The following is a 25047-nucleotide window of genomic DNA, read 5'->3' as shown; positions in this document are numbered from 1 at the left end:
CCGGAGAGCAGGGACCATTTATCTGTGTCTTCTGCATCCTTGTGTCCAGAGGAAGGGAGTAGAAATCCACCGGGTTCTCTGGACATAAGGGTAAGAAGTCTTTCCACAAGCACCCACAACGCAGTGTAGGAAGTGCTGGGACAGGGGAACCGAGGGGAGGGTGGGGAGATATTTCCATTGGGAGTGATTGCTGAGCTGTGACTGGAAGGTTAAGCTGGGAGTAGGAGAGGGGTGTGCAAGGAAGAGCATGTCAGAGAGAGAGACAGAGGCAGACAGAAGGAGACAGACAGGCAGATAGACATATAGACATCCAACAAAGGCCAATAAGAAATTCAGGGGAAGTCAAGAGAGATGGGCTATGAAAATGATGCGGGGATGTCCTTCAGATGCTTGAAATTTAGCCTTTATCCCGAGTTCGAGGGGGAGCTTCTCAGAGGTTCTGAGCAGGGGGTCAACAGATCAGACGTTCATTGGAGGATGAAGACTGACATCTATGAACACCTCCTGGGTGTCAAACCCTGGACGAGTGGGGTCGAAGCACATTTTGAAACTGAGAAGTTTTGCTTCTCGTCTCTCAGAATGAAGAGCTGCCTTCAGTGCGGGAGGTGAAGGATCTCCCCTGTGCCACTCTTCCTTCTACTTCTTTCTTTTCTTGCACCCGCTACTGGTATTGCATTGAAACAGCCCCACGTGGAAATCTTGCATGGACGAAAATTCTCTGATGCTGTTCAGATGATTATATTGGCAAAGGGCAAGGGGCCATCGTGGTCTCAGCACCCAGTGCTGAGGTCACTGCTGAAACGTGTCCCTTCACCGGCGTGTGCAGGTCTTCTCACGGGTGAAATGGGACAGCATCTGCCAGTGGAGGGAGAGGAGGGAGGCCAAGGGGATGTGCCGAAATGTCAGAGAAGATTCCAAGCAGTTTTCCCAAATACCCAAGGGATCTGCTTTCTTCTGGTGGTTTCTGAATAATTTTTCAAGAGCACATGTGTGAGTCATCTAAGGAGATGGAACAGAAAGTCCCATGGTCTGTTACAGTCTGTCCCATTGGTGTGGGGCACCCAGAAATCCCTCCAAGGCAGCAAAAGCCAGCTCCTGCATCAGAAAGGAGCCCCCTGCAACTGGTGGCTGTAACTCCCTGAACTTGTCCTGGAAACGTGGGCTGGGAGGGACTCTAAATCTACCAGACTGTTCAGGACCCAGCAAAGGACTCTAACAGGCTCTCCTCCACCCCGTCGTTTTCTCTGCCTCCTTAACTCCTTCGCTCTTTCGATATTTATTCAAACTTATGAAATGTCAGATGCTATGATTGGCCCCCCAAAACTTTGAATGATGAGAGTTTTAGAGAAAAAAATGAGATGTAGGATCAGCTCAGCCTGGCTTCCAGTTCTGGGGTCACCAGCTCTGTCACTCTGGGCAAGCCGGTTCTCTGCTTCTGCCCGATCTCTTATCTATAAAGCAGGGGTGATAGCGTCCATACGGCAGAGGCTTGTCAAGGATGAGACAGTTGATCCACAAATCTGGTTTTCCTTCTGATGGCAGCTGAAAACTTTTTAAAGAAATGCTTTCTGCCCATGAAGCTTAACAACTGTGGGATCCAATTAGGAACAATTGAGTTTTTTGTTGTTATTTTTAAAGGAATACTCTTTGGGACACAGAAATCTAAGCAGAGAGAGAGACTTTGAAAGTCTCTTGGTCTTACTTCACTTAATTAAGATTTGGCTTTGATTAAATAACTTCCCTAAAGCCCTCCATCCCCTATCTGTTATGAAAGGGTTCTGATGTTTGGATTCAAAACCCACTATAATCTTCTTGTGAACCTACTATGTCCAAAGCATCCTTTTCAGCAGGGGATTGGGGTTGAGATGAATAATTCAACCGCTGCCCTCACGCCGTCTGTAGTGTCCACGGAGGAAAGGGAACACTGGAATAGGTACCTCTAAGAAGAAAAGAAGAACTTGGGCAAACTGCTGTGATACATGGACACGTGGAATAACCCTTAGAGGGACGTACACTGAGGGGGACGGGTGTGCGTGAATACAACGCCTGGCGTTTGCAGCAGACATGCATGGGTTACCAGGGAAGGTGCCACATGGAGCAGGGAAGGCTCTCACTTGCCAGTTGACTCTTGTCTTGCAGCCCAGGAACAAGCAAGGCTTTGTGGTTCGGGGCTGCTTCCACTGGCTCTTCACGGAGAGCAGACCCAGCTGGGCCAGTTTACTCCACAGCCCCTCTAGGAAGACCCCCTAGGCCTTCGTGTTCCCTGCTTCTCCAAGCCTGACCCACTCCCATCTCACTGTCTGTATCGTGCGCGTCATCTCTCCCTCCTGATCCATTCAGGACCAGACTCCTGCCTTCTATCCCTGCCATCTACTCAGGCTCCCTCAAGACCCTTCTCCATCCTCGTCTTTCATTTTCTTTTTTTTTTTTCAATTGTTGTTGTTGTTTTAAGCAGGGGCACCGGTGTTTAGCCAGCATGGCCTTTGCTGTGTAATTTAGTTTCGTGTCCTGTACCCAAGAAACATGTAAAATATGTAAACAGCGTTCGCTCTCAGAGACTGTAATGCGCGCAGGAAGCAGCCGCCGGTCGAGCTTGCTGAGCCCGCTGCCTCGGCGGTATTGGATTCTGTCCCCAAAACCACATGCTCATTTCTCTAATTCTGGAAGTAAACTTTCTCAAGCCAGGCCCAAAGGATGGGGTTCCAGGGGGAGTTGGATGTTGGTTGTGCGTAGGATTTTGCTTTTGGTGTGTGTGTGTGTGTGTGTCTGTGTGTGTCTGTGTGTGTGTGTGTTCATTTGTTTGTGTTTGTTCTTCAAACCCCCTACCCCCCACTCTCCATCCCAACATCCTTACTTTTTAAATTAACCTGCATATGCTACGTATAGAACCAGACCAAGACCAGTAAGGGCTTTCTACCCTCTCCGCCACCCTAGGCACGGATTTCTTAAAACGCACCTAATTCTTCAGCCAGATCTAAGTGCCAGATGCTCCTGGATATACTAGTGCGTGTTCATTTTTCAGGGAGAGATGGACTCAGAGAGGGAAGTGAAAGGCACCCGTGCTGAGAGGTATGCTGCTTTGCCAGGGTGGTCCAACGAAGACTTCCCTGGGGCTCCTGCCCACCCCAGAACCCTTTACCCAAACTGGCCCTATGTGTGCAGCTGGCAGAAGGGGATGCTGGGCCGATGCCTGCATTTCTCTCCATCCTGGGAAAGAGCATGAGTTTGGGAGAGATCTGGTCTGCTGGCAGGATGCTGCTCTCAGGAATGTGGAGGCTGCTTGGGTGATGCCCAGGTCTGCAGTGTAGCCTCCTGGGGCAAGGGGTCCAGGAAGAGAAAAGCAATGCAGAGCAATGTAAGGAAGGAGATAAACGGACATGCGTCAGGGACCTATGGTCAGGAGTTTATATTCCAGAGAAGGCAGAACTGTGTCAGTGTTGAGAGCCCGGGCTCCAGCTCAGCTGTCTGATAGGACTTTCAGTGACGATGGAAGTAGTCTATATTGGCGCTGTAGCCTCTAGCCACCTTTTGTTTTGAGCCCTTGAAATGTGGCTCAGGAAAGTGAGGAACTGAATTTTTAATTAATTAATTAATTATTTTTTTTGCGGTACGCGGGCCTCTCACTGTTGTGGCCTCTCCCGCTGCGGAGCACAGGCTCCGGACGCGCAGGCTCAGTGGCCATGGCTCACGGGCCCAGCTGCTCCGCGGCATGTGGGATCTGCCTGGACCGGGGCACGAACCCGTGTCCCCTGCATCGGCAGGCAGACTCTCAACCACTGCGCCATCAGGGAAGACCTGAATTTTTAATTTTAATTAGTTTAAAATTAAATAGCCACAGGGAGATACTGAGCTACCCTAATGGAGCAGGTCTAGAGTCTATCACATCCCAGTGCTGCCACCTATAGTGAGATCTAGGGCAAGTTACATGGTCTCTCGGCCTCAGTCTCCTCATCTGTAAAATAGGAAAATCAAGTGGCAATTGTGAGTATTCCAGAAAACTGTACGCATAAGACACTTGGAACATTGCTTGGCATATAATAACTGCTATCTACATGTATTCAATTCAGTTATTGCATTAAACATTTATAACCAATCTGTGTAGTAAGAACTGTGTTCCCATTTCACAGATAGGGAAGCAAAGCTCCACACAGGGTCCCCTTCTCCAAGTGGTGGAACAGGAGGAAAGCCAGTGCTTTCAGGCTCCACAGCCCATGCACTTTCCAGGATACACACCACTTTCCCCAAGAATTTTTTTAAAATGTGTGGTCACTGCTGTGTGTTCCAAGATGAAGAACAAGGCCTGGCACACAGTAGGCATGCGATAAATACTTACAACTAGGGCTTCCCTGGTGGCGCAGTGGTTGAGAGCCCGCCTGCCGATGCAGGGGACACGGGTTCGTACCCTGGGCCGGGAAGATCCCACATGCCGCGGAGTGGCTGGGCCCGTGAGCTATGGCCACTGAGCCTGCACGTCCGGAGCCTGTGCTGCACAACGGGATTGGCCACAATAGTGAGAGGCCTGCGTACCGCGAAAAAAAAAAAAAACCTTACAACTAAATCTGCACTTTGTTGTGTTAACAGCTTTGCACAGAAAGTAGGAAACAGCTACTGGAGGCCAGGCCCCAGGAAAAAGGCTCTACCCTTTTGCCTCTTATTACTCTGGTCTTAGAGATGTTCTCATGACTAGATTTCTATGGATATTGATGGAAACATAAAGGGCTGTCTGTCTGGCTTGAGCGTGTATGGTTTGCCTTCAGACAGGCCTCCCAGTGAGAGGCCCAGCCAAGGAAGGTGTGAAAGAGCAAGAGAAAGAAGGGAGGAAGGAGAGGTGGAGGAGAAGGGAAGAGGAATACAAAATTAAGGGAACTATACTCAATATTTTGTAATAGCCTATAAGGGAAAAGAATCTGAAAAAAATATATATATATATGTACGTATAACTGAATCACTTTGCTGTACACCTGAAACTAACACAACATTGTATTAACATCAATTATACTTTTAAAAAAAACCTATTACAAAGCTACAGTAATCAAAACAGCATGGTATTGGTATAAAGATAGACAAACAGATCAATGGAACAGAATAGAGAGTCCAGAAAATAGACCTCCTAACATAAAGAAAACTGATTTTGACAAATGGACAAAATATTTGAACAGACACTTCACCGAAGAAGATGCTCAATATCATTAGTCATGAGAGAAGTAAAAATTAAAACCACAGTGAGATATTGCTATACATCTATTAAAATGGCTAAAATTAAAACAGCTGACCATATCAAGTGTTGGTTAGGATATGGAGGAACTGGAACTCTCATATACTGCTGGTAGTAATTTACAAAGTACAATAACTTTGGAAAACAATTTGGCAGTGTAATCCAGCCATTGTATTCCTAGGTATTAAAAGAAAACATGTCCATACTAAGGGTCAAGATATATATATTTATGTATATGTATATGTATATTCATGATAGGCAAAAACTGAAAACAAACCAAATGTCCATCAGCTGGTGAATTGGATAAATAAACGATCGTATATACATATAATGGAATGTTGCTTGATAATAAAAATAATGAAGGGAGAGATGAAAAGGAATGACTAAACAATAATAAATGACAGTAATACCAATGACATAATAGTACTAACAATAGTTGATAATAATGATAGGAGCAGTGTGAATGGTCCAGCTCTCAAGGCGGTTACTCCATGTCAGGACCTCTACCCGGAGGTTCACACCGTTTTAGCACATTTATACCCACCAACCCCTCTACGAGGTAGTGGCTAACTTTCACTGGTTTACAGAGGACTAAATTGAGACTCACAAAGGTTAAGTAACTTACCCAAGTTTCTACAACTAGCCTAGGGGTGGGGCAAGGAAATCTAGAATTCGACCCCAAGACTGTCTTCCTCTAGAGCCAGGAGGGAAGAAGTAGGAAGGGACGAAGAAGGGAAATGTTCAGTGTGTTTCTGGCATGCAGGGCTGTGTGTAGACACTTGCATGTGCAAGAGCTCTTGCAATCCTGAAACAACCCTTCAAGGTAGGCACCATCATCTGATTTTGCAGTGGAGGAATTTAGGCTCCTTGAAGCGCCCAAGGTCATGATGTCAATAAATGGCAGAATCTGAGATTCCAGCCCACACCTTTCCAAGTCAATGTGTGTGACTTGCACTGCTCATGGAAAGTTCAGGAAAGTGGCAGGTGTAGGATTGTTGAGGAAATCACATTGTGGGTTCCCATGGACAGCGTCTCAGAACAGCTGCTCCAACACCCTGCCTTTTTTGCAGATGTGTGCTGCCTTGTCCAAGGGCACCACTAGGGGAAAGCATCACTGCAGATAGTCTCTGTTCCTCAGAGGAATCTGCTGGTGGGGTGGTGGACACTTACGTCAGCAGTATCTACTGGGCATTTGATGGGCAAAGCCCCCAGTTTGCATATCAGGGTCACTCTCCCTACCTCTGAAATCTGGAGAGGGAGACCAGAGAGAAATGCCACCCTTCTCCTTTAGAATGAGAGCCCTTATTTGAGCTGGAAGGTCAGCAGGACACCGATAAAAGCATAAGTGATCCCTATCCTTGCATGCGTCAGAACATTGCATCCTTTGGAGGCTCTTCCTAGGAGAAATCAAACTGAAGGCAGCCCTGGCAAGATGACTGCCCGCTCTTCAAAAAGCAAAGAGGAGAGGCAATCACTCAGTGGTTTCCAGGGTGATAGGAGGGGATCAGAAAACCCTGAGGTCTGCAGTAAAGGGCAGAACCCAAGGACAAGGCACCTTGGCATCAGGTGGGGTTCCCTGCAGGCAGTGTGACTCATACTTCATCTTGGTCACAGCTTGGAACACACAGCTATTGATTAGGAAAGCAGGAGGAGAGGAAGAAGGGGAAGAAGGAAGAAAAAACACAAAAACAACCTGGAAACTCCTAGCTTTATGAACTTGAGGAAGTCTTGTTCGTTTAACACACAGATGTTTTTAAGTGAAAAATCACTCCTTTGACCTTTCTTGAACAGGCCAGTGTGGTCAAGACTGCCATTAACCACTGCTCCACTATCCTTAGCCAAGGGTTTGGTGACCAGCACCAAGCTTGGATGTGGTCACCACTTCCCTGGTTAACCCATGGACATCTCAGGGCTCCCAGAGCAGGCGAAGAAGAGGGCTGGTGGTTTCTTTAAAACATCCTGCTTCCGTTGAGTAGCTCTGAGCTGAGTGTTGGAGATTTCCATGCTTCAGTGCTTTGCTCCTGAGTTGGCGGTGTCTCCCAGTTCCACTCTAGAGCCAGTCAAGAGGGCATTTTAGAGTGAAGCTAACTGGATCTGTGTTCTCAGTCTTTGGTATCTAATTTTCTAAACAGGAAGTTTTGGGGTGCTGGAGTTAGAGCAGGCAGCATTGGTTGCTCCTATTCTAGAATTATGACATCCTGGTATTCTGGCCTAGAACCGGAAGTGTTTCCATGCTCAACGTCCTGTTTTAGAACTGACGATGCCTCTGGGCTCTGAAATACGAATCACGATGCTTCAGGATTCATATCTGAAGCTGGCAACGCCTCAGGATTTTCATCTTGTGCTGGCAGTATCTCTGGGTTTCGACCCAGGGTTGAGTGAACATTCTGGTTGAAGCTAACAGCATCCTCTTGATCTGATCCAGAGTCAACGCTGCTTTTATATCCTGTCCTAGAATTCGTGAAATGTTGTTAATTGCTTTCAGTACAGATTTTTTAAAAAAGAGATTTGGAAACACAGAAAGTTAGCAATGTGTTTTTTAAAATATAATGTGCTCAGAACTGTGTTTGCAGCAAGATTCTACATCTTGAACTTTATCCTTCATGCCTCTGTTATTGACATCATCTGGGAAACTGGGTTTGTCATGGCTCAGCTGTGGCCCAGTTTTTCTCCTTCTCTTGCCTTTTTTTCTCCAGCCCCTGCTCTTCAGAGCCCACTTGACATTAAGATTCTGCGTTTCAGGCCCGGCCCGTGGGCATGGACTGTCCCTCCTTTTCCATGCCCCTCTCAACCTGAATGGACCTCGAATACGGAACCCACCACGCTGTTGTGTGGGTATTTGCTGGGACAAGCCTTTACTCTCCATCACATCCCCTCAGGGGTCTGGGAGCTCTTTGGGAGAAGGGATTTTATCTTTATTGCCTTTTTCCCCCCTCTGGGATCCATTTTCCTCATACAGACCATGGGAGATAAAGAACCTAACTCATAATAAGTGCTGTGTAATGTACATTGAATGAGTGCGTGAATGAATGAATGAGTTAATGAGAGAGAAATATAAGAAAAAGTTGAGCTTTGGCTGGAAGAAAATTTGTCTTCCACAAGAAAACTGAGATCTCTGGGAACCCCCAAACACCTATCCCTCACCCCTAAAGAATTTTAAGAAGATCCTGCAACCCACTCTCCTAACCCTGTCAGCATCTTACTGTCGGAGGAGACGCATGTGCCGTGAAGTCACCCACGGACCATCTGGCCGGGGATCCCGTGTCCCTCCTCTGCTGTGGGAGATTACGTAAGCTGGACGGCAGCCTCCAGATGTTAGCAGTTTCTGCTCATTTCTTTCCTCCCTTTTCAGCAACAATAATAATAATTAAAACAAACACAGGCCTCATCCCCTCCCCACACCCCTGAAATTACAAACAGGTGGGCCCAGATGCCCTTCCCGTCCAAAGGCCTAGTCTCTTAAGTCCAGTCCCGAGCCTCGGCGAGGCCTGCCCTGCCCTGAGCTGGACAGCCAGGCCAGCTGCCCCGTGGCTAGGGCCCCAGGCCCCAGAGTGGGTACATGGCCGTGTCATGAGAAGGGCCCGCGCTGGACTTTCCCTCTCTCTGGCTCCCACCCCCAAAGCCTTGGCCTCCAACTTAAATGGATGTATTTTGGAGGACTAGGTGGCTTAAGAGATTAGTAATGAGATCCCAAGTCTTTCAGTGCTGGGTCAGGAGTTCAGAGGCGGGCCTGGGTGACTAGTGAATGGCGTAATTACGGGGAGATGGGAGCAGGCCTGCGGAGGGCCCGTGTGAAATGAGCCCGGCCAGGCCTTTAAAGGGACGAGTTGTCAGCAGCACAAAAGCCGACCGCCACATCCGACACTAATCGCTCTCCCCTGTTAGAGGATTTACTGGCTGGAGGAGTCCGAGCCCCCTGCCCAGCGCCTCCTCAGAACGGGTGTCTGGGTTCCGGTGACGAGCACGGCCCGATGCCCGGCTCTGCTGTCTGTGAGATCGGAGATGATGCTGACCCCGTGGGGTGGAGCGGTGAGAACTCTGCGTTTCATACGAAGTCAGGGGCTGGCCTGTCCTCATTTTAATTACGGCTGCCACTGCCATGGCGGTGGTTATTTCTTCCTCTCCCTTGGCTTCAGTTTTCCCACCGGTAAAGGGGTAATAGGAATCGCCCTTTCACAAAGGACACGAGGAAGGGATTGATGGAGGTGAAGGCAGCTGGGTGCTCACCATCGCCACTGTTACTGTTGCAGTTCTCAGCATCACCACTTACACTAGGTGGGCCTGTTTCCTCATCTGTATCGTAAGAGGTAGCCTTACAGTAACACAGGCAGGAATCAGACCCGGACTTCACGTTCCTGACAGGTGCGGCTTCGGGCTGCCATTTATGCCCTTTGGACCTCGGGCTCGTTACCTGTAGGGTACGTGAGGATGGCAGAAGGAGGAGAGGCCCTGTACTGGGAACATAGTTGCTGGTCATAGTTACTGGTTTAAGTGTGTTGGCAAAGAAACACACTTTGTCTTTGCCGTTTATCATGGAGGCTTTCTCAGGCCTCTTGCATAAATGTTTCCCTTAGAAGAGAGTTGGAACATCCAATTTCTGTCCCCTAGAAATCCTGAGCTTCTGTCTATAAAATTAAGCCATTGAGCGAGCAGTCCCCATCAATCCTATGACTCTGAACCACTTCTTTTCTAAGAAGTTTAGTTTCTCCACCTGTAAAAATGTCAGCGTGCTGTGGAACAGTGGTCTCTTAAATGATTTCTTTGCTCCTTTCGCCTTGAGAACCTAGGCTTCTTTTCCATGACCATTTGATCAGGCCAGGAGTTTGAACCCCAAACCACAGGATTCCAGACATGTGGGGAGGGAGGTGCAGGCCAGGAGGGTATTAGACCCCTAAGGAGTGTGAAATGCCCGATGTGTTAGGGACAGACCCTGGGAGCAATGAGGTACTAATCACCCCAGAGCCGAGCCCCAAGGCTGGAGGGCATCTCATGCCGGGTTATCTTATCTGGAAGTGTCTCCTGGGTGGAGGCCCTGAGGTCTGCTGCTATTTCCAGATCACTGGGTAAGAGGAGGAGGTATCCCTACATTCCATGCACCGGCCCTATGCACAGGAAATACCTCTTTGCTTGATTGTCTGTCCATGCCAAATAATAAATCCTGAAATTGAAAGAGGCAGTCCAGCCCTCCCCTTCCCTTCTATCTTTTTAAGGCAGGTATCAAAGGGGAAACTGCTCTAGGGGCCTAGGGAAAGTGATCATTATTTCTAATGGTCAGTAAAGAAAGCCTGGCTTTTCTTCCTTTCTTTCTCTCTCTCTGTCTCTCTTTCTCTCTCTCTCTCACTATTAAGTGTGTAAAAAGGAGGTTGGAGGAGGGGATTGAAAGTGTGTGTGTGCGCCCACGCACACACATGTGTTATATAATGTTAACCCTCGGTTGCCCTTAAAGTTTTTTTTTGTTGTCGTTGTCATATTCAGAGGGTCAGTTTGGAGTAAGGGGCATAGGAAGGAGGTCAGGATGGGCAGAGGGGTGGGGAGAAGAACCCAGGTGGGAGAGGACTACAGTACTCCCAGCTGGTGAGAGAGGCCGTGAGCCCGAGTTGGAGCGTTTGGGTGCCTGTGTCCGTGTCACCTTAATGGAGACCAGGTATGTGGAGCACATGTTAGAAGCCTGATATATAGTAAAGGATCGATAACATTTATTGTGGTTTTTGTTAGTTCGTTCAACTAAATCTTTGCTTAGCGCCTACTCCAGGCCTTCCTCGGCTCTTAGAGTTGAAGATATAACAAGTAAGACCTCATTCTTGCCCTCAGTGAGCTAACAGCCAAGTTCAAGGATTGCACATAGGGCAATCCTAACCCATCATGAGTGGCTTAACATTTTGTTAAGATGGTTTCAGAGGTCTACACTCAGGGGAACAGCAGGCACTGTTTAATGATATCTGTGCTGGGCAAGAGATGGGGGAACGGCAGCACTGATCCCATGTGTTTGCCTCAACCGGTCCGCTGGGCTCAGGGGCCATTGTACTTCCTTTAGCTATCACTAAGGAAGGCACTGTCCTCGAAGCTCATGCATGTAGACACATGGACAGACGAGAAACCACAATGCAGTGTGTTGCACAAAGGCTGTGACAGAGAGTTCTCGGAAAGTCTGGCCACAGGGTGGGAAGTGGACGGACTTTGAGTCAGACCACTTGACTTTGACCTCTCAGCCAGAGGGGAGTGACCAATGCCTTCCAAACCTCAGAGTCCTTATCTCTACAAGAGGGACAAAAAACGCCTATTCCTCAGGGTTATTATGAGGGCCAGAGGAGATAATACACAGGCAGCGCCAGTACTGGGAGGCTGTCCTTAAGGGTTGGTGCCCTTTCCCTCCCCCACAGGAGCTCTGAGGAGGGGGCAGTACGTTCTTGAAGGAGCTGCCAAGCCAGCTTTACAGAGGTGGCTTGAGTTCACCTGGACCCTTCTGTGTCCCGCTCTCCTGAGGCAGGCTTTCCCTCCTGCAGTTTTCATATCAAGGAACCCTGCCCACCTCTGCAACCTTGCAATTCTTGGGGAAATAACTTGGCATTGAACCTGTAAACCTGAGGTTAAAATGTGGCCTAAGTAGAAATATTCGGAAACACTGCCTGGGGACGGCGCGCGCGCGTGCGTGTGTGTGTGTGCGCGCGCGCACGCGTGTGCTCTCGTGCACGCGCGTCTACGCTAATGTGTATTGTTATTGTCAGCATGCACCCCACCCTCCCCACTCCCTATTCCTTTTCCTCTCTTTTTCTGTGAGGCCCATTCCCGGGTCCCTTTGAATTGAAAGAGGAAATTGGAGAGGATGGGCTAGAGGTTTGACAGGCACTTCCTCCCTCCTGTGATTGACAAAAGGGCATGTAAATCTGTAAAAGTGAAATTCAATAGAAACCTCAAGGCATCTCCCCTGTGTGGGAAAATACCAGAACTCCCACTCCCCCTCTTCTCTCTCCATCCTCCGCCTTTGTGTACATCGTGTGTGGGTGGAAGATAAACTGGGTTTAAAAAACCCTTTGAAAGCAAGACATCGTTAACTCCTCTAATTGAAAGCAGTCTTCTGCAAGGGAGGAGGTTTGGAGGTGGGTGCTGGCTGTAGTGGCTGGCGGTGCCTGGCCTGGCCGAAAGGGCCCACGTCCTGGGGCCGCAGACGCCTCTGCTGCTGTCAGCCGAGGCCCGTCCCAGAGGACCCTACAGCGTTCTTTCAAGCCAGTCTCTCTGTTCCCCACTGAGCTCTATCCCCCACCTGTCTATCAGATGTGATGGCAAGAATCAGATCCCTGAGGAGCTTCCCAGCTCAAACATCCAATGATGTCAAAACTTTGGGAGAAGAACTTCCAGCCCTTTTGCAGCATATGCACAAAAAGAAAAGAAAACAAAAAACAGGAAACACATTGCTGGAATGGCTGCAGTAAACTTTTAGGTTACTTCTCCAGTTCTCTTAGACAGAAAAGGCGGCTATGATATTAGTTGGCTTTTGGCCTCAGAGTATCAGAGACATGGGATCCATGAGTCAGCTCAGGCCCACAGGAGGGTCACACTTCACTGCAGAATCAAGACTCTCTTCAGCAGCTCTCGCTGGAAGAAGCTGGACATCAGAAGCTGGCAGAACGTCAGAACAGAAAAGCCCTTTGGGGATCCATCTTACTCTGTCCTTCTACAAGTGGGGAGAATGAGTGTCAGAGGAAGCCAGCCATTGAGTCAGCTCTAGGAGGCAGGTCCGGGAGCCTGGCGGTCTTGGGCTCTTTCAGCCGACAGCCCCACCCCAGGGCAGAGCTGTAAGGCTTTGCTTTTGTCTGCTGAAGAGGCTTCCCGGAGAAGCAACAAAAAAATTCCCAGGTCCATCCTCTGGAACAGCCCCGAGCAATGTGTAGGCAGACCCTTTTCAAGTTGCATCTACAGGTAAGAGTGGAGTTTGCACCTGGATTTGAATCCTGGTTCTACTAACTAGTTGTGTGACCTTAGGTGAACTACTGGGCTTCAATTTCCTTATCTATTAAACGAGTATAATATTTATACTATATTTATATAATATAAATATATTTGTAATACATTTATAATATATAGTTACAGTAAAATACGAGTATATTATACTTATAAGTATAAGCACATTATATTTATATTATAAATACAAGTATATTTTTATATTTATATTTCCTTATCTATTAAATGGGTATTATATAATAATATATTATATTTGTAATATATTTATATTATAAATATATTGCATTTATATTATAAATATAGGTATATTATATTTATATTATAAATATATTTATATTTCCTTATCTATTAAATGGGTATAATAACAGTACTATCTCACAGAGTTGAAGGTTGTGTGATCTCGTGCATATGGAGTCCTGGAAGCAGTGGCCAGCATAGAACAGCCAGTCGGTACGGTATACACTGCTATGGTTATTGTTGTTCACTGGGTACCTCTTGTGTCCTGTGTGCTGGGCAATCTGCTAGGATTTATTTGAGGATCAATAAAACATGGTTCTCACCTTGGAAGCCTTCAGGGTTTAAAGGGATAAGACTGCGCTCTAAACAACTGTAATCCAACTTGACAAGTGCTGTAACTGAGGTATATATAAAGAACTATATGGACACATCAGAGGGAGCGATTAATTCTGCCTGGGGGGTGAGCCAAGGCTTTCTGAGGAGGGCTGATATTTGAGACTGGCTTTGAAGTGTGTGTAGTATTTCACGGAATGGGCCGTCCACTGCAGTGGGGTGGAAATCTGGGCACGACGTCACAGTGGTGGAGTCCACGGCGTGTTGGGGGGAAGGGTCCTCCAGCGGGAAGCGAGCACCACGGTGTAGCTGCGTGGATGCCTGCCCGCTGCGTGAGGGCAGGAGCGCAGCTGGCTGTGAACGTGAGGATGTGGCTGGAACCAGCTCCCGAAGGCCTTTGTAAGCCGTGTCTAGGAAATTTTCCATCCTGTGGTCCACGGACCGCCGTGGAGGGTGTGATAAGTAGCAAGGCGATGTGATGAGTTTTTCACTCTGGAAAGTTAATTATGGGGACCTTTGGAGCAGGGAGAGTGCAGTGTGTGGAGTGACTAGAGACAAAGAGAGTGATCATCGGTACCCTCTTCTCCATCAGCGGAAGCGGAGGTTTTAACCGAGACAACAGCAGCCGTGGTACCACGTGATTGAGGACACAGAACGTGGAATCGGAGGGATCAGAGTCCAGCATCAGTTCTCATACACAACTGGATATATGACCTTGAAAGAGTTAGTCAAAGCTTCTTTGCCTCATTTCCTCATCAGAAAAATGGGATAATTCCAACCTCACAGAGTAACTGAGAGGATTAAATGGTACTGTGACCTTGAGACCTTGGTGGATAGTATTACTGTGGGTGTCCTTAAGCGCCGGGTCAACCACTACACCTCATAGATGGGGAGACAGGTTGGGAGAGATGTCCAGCTAATAAGTGACAGCCAGAAACAGCCCAGGTCCCCTGAGTCTCTTGTTCGGTATTTGAAGTAAGCGCAGGTATCTCTGAAGATGACAGAGTCTAAGGGAGTGTGCTAAAGATGAGACCTTCCCCCTCAAGGTCAAGGGGAAAACGGGGTTGCTCGCTCCTTGGTTCCTGCAGGCTCTAAGATGGGGATGAAAGGCAGTGACCTTCTCAGCTTCCATCCAAGACGTAGGGCTGGGCTTCCTGCAGAAGAGAGCGACACGGGCACCAGAATTCCTGCCATGAATTCTTGGGGGAGAGGTAGAAATCTCACTGGAGATGGTTCTGCACAACAAAGGTAGGATATAGAGGGTGCAGAACATAGGTGAGGGCAGGGCATCAGTTCTGGGAACCAGAAAAATTTGTACTTTCATATTAATTTTGCCACTTACTTGCTGTCTTATATTGTGCAAGACACTTGCCCTCCCTTGACCACTGAAAAGGGAATGGTCTCAGCAGATGACCTATTTAAGTCCTTCTAAATCTAAAACTCTAAAATAAGGAAGCATGTAAGTGTTGCTGCTTAGAGAAAAGAGGAGGAGAAAGTGCAGCCAGACACATTCCCCTGGCTGTTGGGAAGAATCTGTCCAAAGGTAAACTGGGCTCTTCGTAAATGGAAGTGAGTTCTCTGTCCATGAAGTAATCAAGAAGATGCTGGGTAATTCCTCCTCCAACCCTGAAAAGACCTGAGTGAGGGTGCTTGCAAGCCCAACCACATCTGCTCTTTGCCTAGCAATATTATATGAATTTCTCTTTTTGCCCCTTCACTGGATCATTTATTTATTAATGTATTCAATAATTAAGTAAATATCAATATCTTAGTCATTCAAAACAATATTTGTTTTATTTCATTTTATTGCGATGAGAACACTTTAAAAGAAATCTACCCTCTTAAGTTTTTATGTGTACAATACAATATTATTGACTATAGGTACAATGTTGTACAGCAGATCTTTAAAATTTAATCATCTTGCTTAACTGAAACGTTTTGTTGATTTATACGTTGATTAGCAACTCCTTTTTTTCCTCTCCCCACAGCCCCTGGCAGCTACCATTCCACTGTTTGATTCAGTGGGTTTGACTATTTTAGATACCTCATGTAAGTGGAATCATGCAGTATTTGTCCTTTTGTGACTGCCTTGTTGCACTTAGCAGGATAACCTCAGGATTCATCTATGTAGTCATATATGGCAGGATTTCCTTCTTTTTAAAGGCTTAATAATATTCCATTGCATGCAAACACCAAATTTAGTTTATCCATTTATCTGTTGATGACATTTAGGTTGTTCCCACATCTTGGCTATTGTGACTAATGCTGCAATGAACATGGGAGTGGGCAGTGCAGAAAGATCAGTTTCAGCTAGAGGAGACCCCCTCCTTATCTTTCTAGAAGAACCTGAAGCCTAGAGGCTGCCAATATGTTTCTAGAGCCTCCGTGATGTATTCCACAAACCAGTGAGTGATGTATAGGGAAGGAGCAGATCTTGTTCATAGCAGCATGACAGAGAGGCTAAAAATGTTACTCTTATCACCCCCCTGACATCTCTGGGGCTGGGGGCGGCAAGGTATAGCCCTTGGCATCATGTGAAGGATTTGTGTGTCAGAGAATGGGAGGGAGAACAGAATGGCTCTGCCTGGGATTTGAGAGAGGTGCAGATTAGGAAGGGAGAAGGAGTGGGAGAGCTTGGAAAGGTCACTGAAGAAACTGGGCGAAGGTGATGGTGAGTGAGGAGGAACTTGGGGTGATGGTGTGAGAGCTTGAGTCCACGTGGGGTGTGCGATGTAACTCTCCTCGTTCGCCCACAAAATGTTCAGTAAAGTCTACACTGCTCAGTAATATTTTATGGAATTGGATTTGCTTTTTTAGAAGGTGCAAAAAAGTGGGTGGATGAAAGCAGGGCATCCCCACAGAATCAGGTACCTGGGGATCACGCTTAGGTGTGTGACCATCCTTTTGGCCAAAGGCAAGGCTCTTTTCCTCTCAGAGAGAGCCTGGTGTGCCATAGGTCTTCCATAAATGGCTGCTGAATGAGCAAATTCATGCAAGGTCTGTAAAAGCTGGGGGCTTGTGAGTGTTTGCAGCCTCCCCGCACCTCCCCAGGAACACAGATGGTTTTAAGATCAGCTGGGGCTTTGGGCAAAGGTTCAGCTGGATTTGTTTGTTCCTCTCTGATCTACTTTGACTGTCCCTGGTCAGGATCGCAGCCAGCCTGAAACAAACACAAAACTAAATAGGAACCCAGGAGAATAAAATAACAGCAGCACGTTCCTCTGAAGTCCTGTCTGGTGCTGATGGAGCTGACAAGATAAGAGGAAACCAGGTTTAAGTAGCGAGAGGGCTTTGTTCAAGTCCGAGACTTCTGACTGTGACTGCTGTAGATGGAGAGATAAGCCCCCTGCCCTAGCACTGCAGAGATGTGCTCCACCACTCTCTGCTGGGGGACAGGCGGCTAAGAACACAAGGGGAAGGAATTCCAAAATGATACATGTCAAATTGCTGGCCTGGATTTCAAATGCCACAGATAGTTTATGCGAAGTCTCGCACTGTTGTAAAAATGTAACACAATCCACTGGCAGAGCCGCATGAGCTCAGTCTCAGTTGTTTTCGAGAAAAAATAAATAAACTTGAAAAACGTCTTCCAGCCCATTAAAGTGGCTTGTTTTACCCATAGTCTTCTCGGTATCAGGCTTCTAGAGATGTGAGTAACCGAAGCCGACACCTAATTCCTGGCCAGTGAGATGGCTGATCCTTGGCACTTCTACTCTCCTTAGGACGTTACCTGTGACGTTCAGGAAACTAATACTGTATTCCCAGGACCCACTGACACCTTGGGGAGGGGGGAGCGAAACTTTGGCGATGAACAAGTTTCAGTACTTTTCAATGTTTTTAAAGCAGTGAAGCTCCCATGAAACATTACAAGGCAGCTTGATATAGAAAACAGTTGAGTGAAGATGCTCTGGTTGAAACAGTGGAGCAGAAGCTAAGTACATCTTCTCACATCTGACCCTCAGACTAGGAATCCATAGGCAACCCCTTGAAAACCTATGACCCGATCCAACGTTCAGATGTGAAAGGTAAACCGAGGTCCACAGAGCGGAGATAACTCGTCCACAGTCACACATCAGATTGTGAGGGAGTTTGAACCAGAGCCAAGTCTCTAATCCAGCTCACCATTGCAGAACTTTCCAGGTGACAAAAAACTTTTCTTCTTCTATTTGAGGTTTCAAGAATAAACTGAAGATGTTAACTTTAAGGGAAATGGGGTAAAGCATATATGGAACTCTTGGTATTACCTTTGCGAGTTTCCTGTAAATATAAAATTACTCCAAAACAGAAAGTTTATTTTAAAAAGAAGCATTGCATCTTGCAGTTGTGGATTACAGTGCAGCCATGTGTTTCAGCTTGACTTTGATAAGTGAACCTGATGTGTAACTTTCCCATGCTATTTTTAATTCTCCTACACTCATGTATATGAATCCCCGGGTATAGTCTTGCTTTGCGTGATTTTTATAAATAGCGTCATAATGCACTTACACCTTGTTCTTTTTTAGTCACTCAGTGTTATGCCTTTGCAATCTCCCCATGTTGAGATCTGTGAACTCACAAATAGGGCTTCCATTTGGCTTGGCCAGGGTCCCTACTGAACCAGGTGTTAAATATTGTTAGGATCATCGCTACATTTGAATCCCATTCAGTCCTCTTAATGTTCTTTTGCTTACAGAAACCTATCATGTGAATATATCATATTTTATTTATCCCTTCTTCAACAGGTGAACATATAAGCTCTCCCTAATCTTTTGCTACTATAGACATGGCTGCAATGGATATGGAATGCATAGTCTTGACCTTTGTATATATATATATATTTTTCCCTTTCTTCTTTTTGCGGTACGCGGGCCTCTCACTGTTGTGGCCTCTCCCGTTGCGGAGCACAGGCTCCGGACACGCAGTCTCAGCGGCCATGGCTCACGGGTCCAGCCGCTCCGTGGCATGTGGGATCCTCCCGGACCGGGGCACGAACCCGCGTCCCCTGCATCGGCAGCCGGACTCTCAACCACTGCACCACCAGGGAAGCCCTTCCCTTTCTTTTTGTTTGTTTTACATGTGTACGTTTGTTTTACATGATTGAGATTAGATTATCTCACTTTTTTTCATAGCTTATAAGACCTTAGAGTTCTTTAGGTTGGCCTTACTTTTTAGGTCCGTAGCCTGAGACCCGCAGGTGTGGAATGGAATGACAGGCCCAAATTCCTGGGGAAGATTGGACAGAGGAGCCTCGTTAGAGGTCCGAGGAAAAGCTCTAATGTGGGATGACCTTCTGCAAAAAGTCTGACCAATCTCAAGAACATCTCGGCTATTCCTCTCCTTTTCCATCCTAGCTCTTTTCTAGTCTACAATTTATAGTAATGTATGCATACGTGATTACTTGATGAATGTCGGTACACACTGTCACTCTAAGCTCCGTAGCATCTGACCCGTCTGCCGTCTTGTCCCATAGTGCTCGGCAAATAGCAGTTACTCAATAAATGTTATTGGAATGAATGAATGAAATGACATTTGGATACACAGGATACTCCTCAGTTTGAACAATACTACTTGTCTATACATGCTTCATGTTTCTTTTAATACCATTTGCTATATCTGTCATTGAGAATGAACGTGTGTGTGTGCGCGCAAATCTATACAAATGGTAGAGCTGATTTTCTTTGGGGAAAGCAAATGCTCGCATTGTCATAGTCTTTGTTCTGTCATTAATGTAGCTCTGAGCACAATTTACGGATTTGCTCTAAAGTGGTCTGCTTGGTATTCAAGAGCCTGTGAGACCCAAGCCCCCCAGGCCTGCCTTTGATGCCACTTTCCCCAAGCTCTGTTATACCAGGCAGCTTGTCACTTGGGCTTCTGCTTTCCTCTGAGCCCTTGCTTCTATTCCCTGCATGTGCAATGCCGTTCCTTTCGTAGCTACCCTATTCTTCCAGACCCAACTCAAACGTCAACTCTTCCAGGACTCGTCCCCACGAGAATGTCTCTGACGTCTCTACCACCAAAACGTGTTATCTGTCCTTTCCTTAATAACATTGAAGATTTTCTCTTCTACGTTAGAATGTGGGCTCCTGGAATAGACTCTTGTCAGTTCATCCCTATTTCTTCCTGCAGTGTCAAGAACAAAATAGGTGGATAGTAAAGTTTTGTCGCATTGAATTTAACTCAACCTCTGAGACCCTCTAAAACATTTGTTTCCCTTTATCTTTTTCCAGGTGTGTCGAACCAAGGTGATAGATCTCAGTGAAGGCATTTCCCAGCATGCCTGGTACCCTTGCACCATCAGCTACCCGTACTCCCAGCTGGCTCAGACCACTTTCTGGCTCCGGGTAAGTCAAAGCTTTGAGAGCCTTAGATTCTCCAGCAGTGGCCCCCAGGAGGCACTGCCTCCTGTGACCCTTTCTCAAGGTGGTTTTGTCTACCCACTGAGGGTGTTAATTGTAAGGACAGAGAAGAAAACACTCAGCAGCGGGATGCTTCCTGGAATGGAATCCCTTAGTTGCTCATGGGATGCCTTCAGTCAGTCTTATTTTGGCCAAGAGTTTAGATACCATTTATCTGCCTGGAAGACCGTCATTGTTCAAGGCCTTTTAAACTGCCTTCTCCTTGAAGTTTTCGCTGACCCCCACAGGGAGAAGGGACTGTCCCTTCCCTTCTGGTCCTCCACGCGTGGCCGTCTGTTGGATGGCTCTCGTCAAGTGCCGTGGTATTCCGAAGCTGTCTATGGGCCCATCTTCCTGACTGTGGATTGTGATTGTTTCAAGTTTTGATCTGTGTGTTACTGATCTACATTGAACTCCACCGTCCACAGAAATGCAAGAGCATATCTCTTATTTACCTTTGTCTCCTCGGCGCGTAGTACAGAGGTTAGTTAGCGTGGAGAAGTGATGAATAATAAGAAGTACCATTTTGCGTGGTTTTAATGTATGCCAGACCCCTTATTATCAGTATCTTACTGGAGCCTCCCAGCCATCCTGTGATGTAGCTATTTACGTATCCATCACTTGGAGGTGAGGGAACTTGGGCCCAGAGCAGCACAGCCCCCGGTGGACATCACACAGCTTGGAAAGAGCAGAACCTACGTTAGAACAATCTCTGACCTCGGAGCCTGTGCTCTTCACGCTGAGGTTTCACTGCCCACCTGTTCCCACCACGGGACCGTGATAAGTAGTCCAGCTCCTGAAATGGAAGTCTCCTTCAAAGCCCCGCCCCATGGCTGCCTCCGCGCCGCACGCCTGGCTGCCTGAGTGAGTCTCCTGTGTCCTCTGCATTTCAGGCGTACTTTTCTCAGCCAATGGTGGCCGCGGCTGTCATTGTCCACCTGGTGACCGATGGGACCTATTATGGGGATCAAAAGCAGGAAACCATCAGCGTCCAGCTGCTTGACACCAAAGACCAGAGCCACGATCTAGGTGAGCGTTGCCCTCGGGCGCGGCGTGCTCTCGGGACCTGCTTCTGCACGCGCCTGCGCGTGGTTGTAAGCACCGGCTGGGGGTGAGCGCTTTCCTCCCCTTTCCTCTCTCTTGCTTCTCTATTTGCCATTCTGGTCGCCTTCAAATCAGGATGTGTTTGTGTATCCAGAGAAGCCCGAATCTGACAGGTGTGGGCATAAGGGGTTCACGTCAAAGTCCTCCTTTCAATAGCTCCTTTCTACCCAACGCCTTTACCCTCAGGCATCCCATGAGATCCTCAAAAGACCCTGGGAAGGAGACTGAGCAAAGGTTCTTTCCCATTACGTGTGTCATCACCCGAGACCCAAAAAGTGGCATCGAGAGGCCCGGGTCACGTGGGAGGAGCCAGCAGGAGAGCCGGGGAGCCAGGCTTTCAGAATCATCGCCTGCTGTGCTTCACCCTATAGCCGTGGTGTCCGTGGTAGTAAACGAGCCATTACTTGAGATGTTGTGACCCGTGCAGAGCACAACACCCAGCGCTCAGGAAGTCCCATCGCCCCCTCCCACACTTCCCAGACACCCTGCCCCATCTACCTCTGGGCAGTCAGGCCAGGAGTTTGGAATTCCAAGCCAGTGCTGAGGTCCAGGCTTCAAAGCTGCCCGCACCATTCCACAGGGAGCTCACTTCAAAGACCCGCAGGAACCAAGCATGCGCGGGGTCACTTCGGGGTCAAGCAGGAGCCAAGGCAGGAGGAGGGGGTTTGTTTTGTTGTTATGTTTACTTATTTGGTTAGTTTTCAAGGCAAGGGGGACACGTTCATAAGGAAGAAGAAGAAAACCCTGCTGGATTTCTCTGGATTCCTGGGAAATGTCCCTAAGTGAGAAACAAACATTTTCATAGCGGTCCTGGCATCACAAAGGGCTCTGCAGAGAGACTTTCAGAGGAGTGGGAAGAGTCAGGTTCCAGCGAAGGTCCTTAGACCCTGCTAGCTGATGCCTGGGGTGTCCGCATGTCCCTCCCCACTGGGTCTCCTGTCCCGTGTCCTCAGCTTCCTGGCACCCCTTGCAGAGGCTCTGCAGCTCTAAGACAGTAGACCACAGAAGGGGACCTGCAGGCCTCCCGGGACATGGCTAGGATCATCCCATTCTTTCGATGCAGGCGCTGAGTGAGTGTTAGGGCTTTGGTGGATTCACATAGTAAAGAAATGGCTAAGCCACAAATGGAGCTGATGTCCGTCAAACACCAGAGCCAGCTTCAGTTTTACCGAACTCCAACCCACCCCATCATTCCCTTCCCTCCCCTTCTGATGTACCTTTTCTCCCGTCCCTCTCCCTCCTCCCTTCCTTTTTTTCTTTTTTTTTTTTTTTTTTTTTTTGCGGTACGTGGGCCTCTCACTGTTGTGGCCTCTCCCGTTGTGGAGCACAGGCTCCGGACGTGCAGGCCCAGTGGCCATGGCTCACGGGCCCAGCTGCTCCGCGGCATGTGGGATCTTCCCGGACCGGGGCACGAACCCGGGTCCCCTGCATCGGCAGGCGGACTCTCAACCACTGCACCACCAGGGAAGCCCCCCACTTCCTTTTTGAAGCCCGGGGACTTCTAGAAAGAACTGAGAGCTTCTGAGTGAAGCAAGTCTGGACTTTCCTTGGACTTTATATGGCTTGCTTTTCTGTTTCCCTCTGGAAAGCCACCTCCTGGTCATGATTCTCTGTCTCCTCTTTGCAGAGTGGGTACAGAGGTCCTTACCTCACAAGAGCTGCTCCCAGATTCCTAGATTAAAAATGAGAGTAGGCTTTTTACGCTGGGAATGACTTATTTCTGTGAATTATTTCCATCATTTATATGACAGACCGGGAAGGCAGCCTGAAAACTAGCAACTCAAGACCAGCAAGCCCTCATGCAATGTGGGAGGGAAGTGAGGGCCAGTGGTGCTTGGCCAAGGGGTGGCCATTTGGGGGAGGGGGAGGGGCTGTGAGCCCTAGGTGAAGCGAAAGCTTAGGGGGCAGTGAGGCAAGGGGATTGGAAAGATTTGGAACCAAGAGAAAAAGGCAGACAAAGAAACTTTCAATCAAACTCAAAATCCCCACTGGCCACCCAATGGTGCTTTTGTGCAGTGACATGAAAGGGTCTGGGGGCTTCGGGAAGGGCCCGTTGGGGAGGGCGTGACTGGCCGTGAGTAATGAGCCTGGCCCCTCGGCCCTCTGTTTCCCCTGACAGGCCTGCATGTTCTGAGCTGCAGGAACAATCCCCTGATTATCCCTGTGGTCCACGACCTCAGCCAGCCCTTCTACCACAGCCAGGCGGTACGTGTGAGCTTCAGTTCACCCTTGGTCGCCATCTCGGGGGTGGCCCTCCGTTCCTTCGACAACTTTGACCCCATCACCCTGAGCAGCTGCCAGAGAGGGGAGACCTACAGCTCTGCCGAGCAGAGGTAAGGCACCCTGGGTCGGCTCGCCCTGGCCGTGTTGTAGCCAAGTGGAGAAGAAGGGGTTCTGGAGCCGGGCAGCCATATGTGTTGCAGTAAAAAGTCTGTGTGTTTCTCCCTGCCCTATCCTCTGGCCTCTGGTCAACTCTGCCTTTGGGCTCGGGAGGCCCACACGTCTCTGAATTCCAGGGGTGCGGGAGGGCAGCAGGAACATGCTGTGGAAGGAAGACCTCCTTCACCTGGCTCGCAGTCCCAGAGCTGGCGGCGGCCTGCAGGATGACCCTGGGAACATCACTTTCCCTCTCTGGGCCTCAGCATCCCCATTGGAATGAAGAGAGCAGAGGTGGTTTAGCTCTCTTTCAGCTCTGAAATACTGGAATGTCCTGTTTCCTCAGTAGCACAGGCAAGAGTCATAACCCTCCTGAATTTAGGGGGATGCTGGGGGGCTACTATTTGCTTCATCCCACTGCACTGTATGTTGCAGGGTTGGGTAAACCTCTGTGTCTTCCCCACACCTGGCTCCTGAGACATTCTCCCGGTGGTCTCGGTGTCTGTCTTTTAACCGCATGACGTTGCTGCATCAGTACCTTTGATCTGGCATCTGTTAATGCACCTGGTTTGGAGCTAAGAGAGGATGCTGTTTCCTAGAAAGAGTATGAGCTTTAATGATACTCTTGCCTAGGTTTGAATCCGCCCCTTCCTGACTGTGTCCTTGGACAAGGCACTTCGCTTCTCTGAGTCTCAGTTGTCTGTTTTGGAATAAAAACGGATAATAATATCTACCCCATAGGGTGGTCGTGAGGATTAAATGGTGCACCGCAGGCAAAAGTGCTCTTACAAACTATTAAGCACCGTGCAAAGATAATGTACTGATAGAGGATATTTATCACCACTTTCTGATGTGATGGTGGTGCTTTTCTGCACAGAATTCTGCATAAAGTTCTTAGATTTGAGCTGGGAGAAGCCTCGGAGCTCATCTGGTACATCCACAGTGTCCAAACTTCCATGTTACCCTCTGGGTTTTCACAAGCAGAAGGACTGGTTCAGGGTCCCACATCATCTCTGACATTTGTTTTAAAGAGTTGGGGTCTCTGTGGTCTGCCCCCGAGCGAGGCCCTCTGAAAGGCAATTCAGCCCTGACCTGTATACCTGGGAGCAGGAGAGGAAAGAGGAGTGGGGAGGGGGACCCCAGCCTTTCCCACGCCCCTGCTACCACAGAGGACACAAAAGGTGGTTGCAAAACCCACATTGTTTTGCACCCACTGTCTCTAGCTTCCGTTGTGCAAAGTCTGTGGCAATCCTTCGGAGGCAAAAGAGCTCCTTAAATATCACTCGTTGTATTTCACCCTGAGAGGGCTTTTTCATCCCTGGCTCGCCAGGCTGTAAAAGTAAGTTAATTCTCAGAACCCAGGGAAACAGTGTCGACAGAAAATGCAAATCCATCAGACCTTCTCTGCAATGCTTTCTCATCCTTAGCCAGTCACCAAGACCATCCCGG

The 25047-nt window shown here is 48.2% G+C and overlaps 1 protein-coding gene across 1 annotated transcript in view; it reads left to right on the top strand.

Annotated features, from left to right (window-relative positions):
• PAPPA (pappalysin 1) overlaps positions 1 to 25047 on the top strand; it is a 250606-nt gene that overhangs the window by 152156 nt on the left and 73403 nt on the right. The window contains exons 11-13 of the mRNA XM_060299934.1: positions 19951 to 20064; positions 21012 to 21147; positions 23342 to 23555. Of these exons, the coding sequence (XP_060155917.1) occupies positions 19951 to 20064; positions 21012 to 21147; positions 23342 to 23555 (464 nt within the window). The remainder of the gene's footprint in view (positions 1 to 19950; positions 20065 to 21011; positions 21148 to 23341; positions 23556 to 25047) is intronic.

Source organism: Globicephala melas, chromosome 6 (genome assembly GCF_963455315.2).
Source record: "Globicephala melas chromosome 6, mGloMel1.2, whole genome shotgun sequence".
Classification (NCBI taxonomy): domain Eukaryota; kingdom Metazoa; phylum Chordata; class Mammalia; order Artiodactyla; family Delphinidae; genus Globicephala; species Globicephala melas.
The sequence above is the reverse complement of the archived record's forward strand: the minus strand, read 5'-3'. Positions and strand labels throughout refer to the sequence as shown.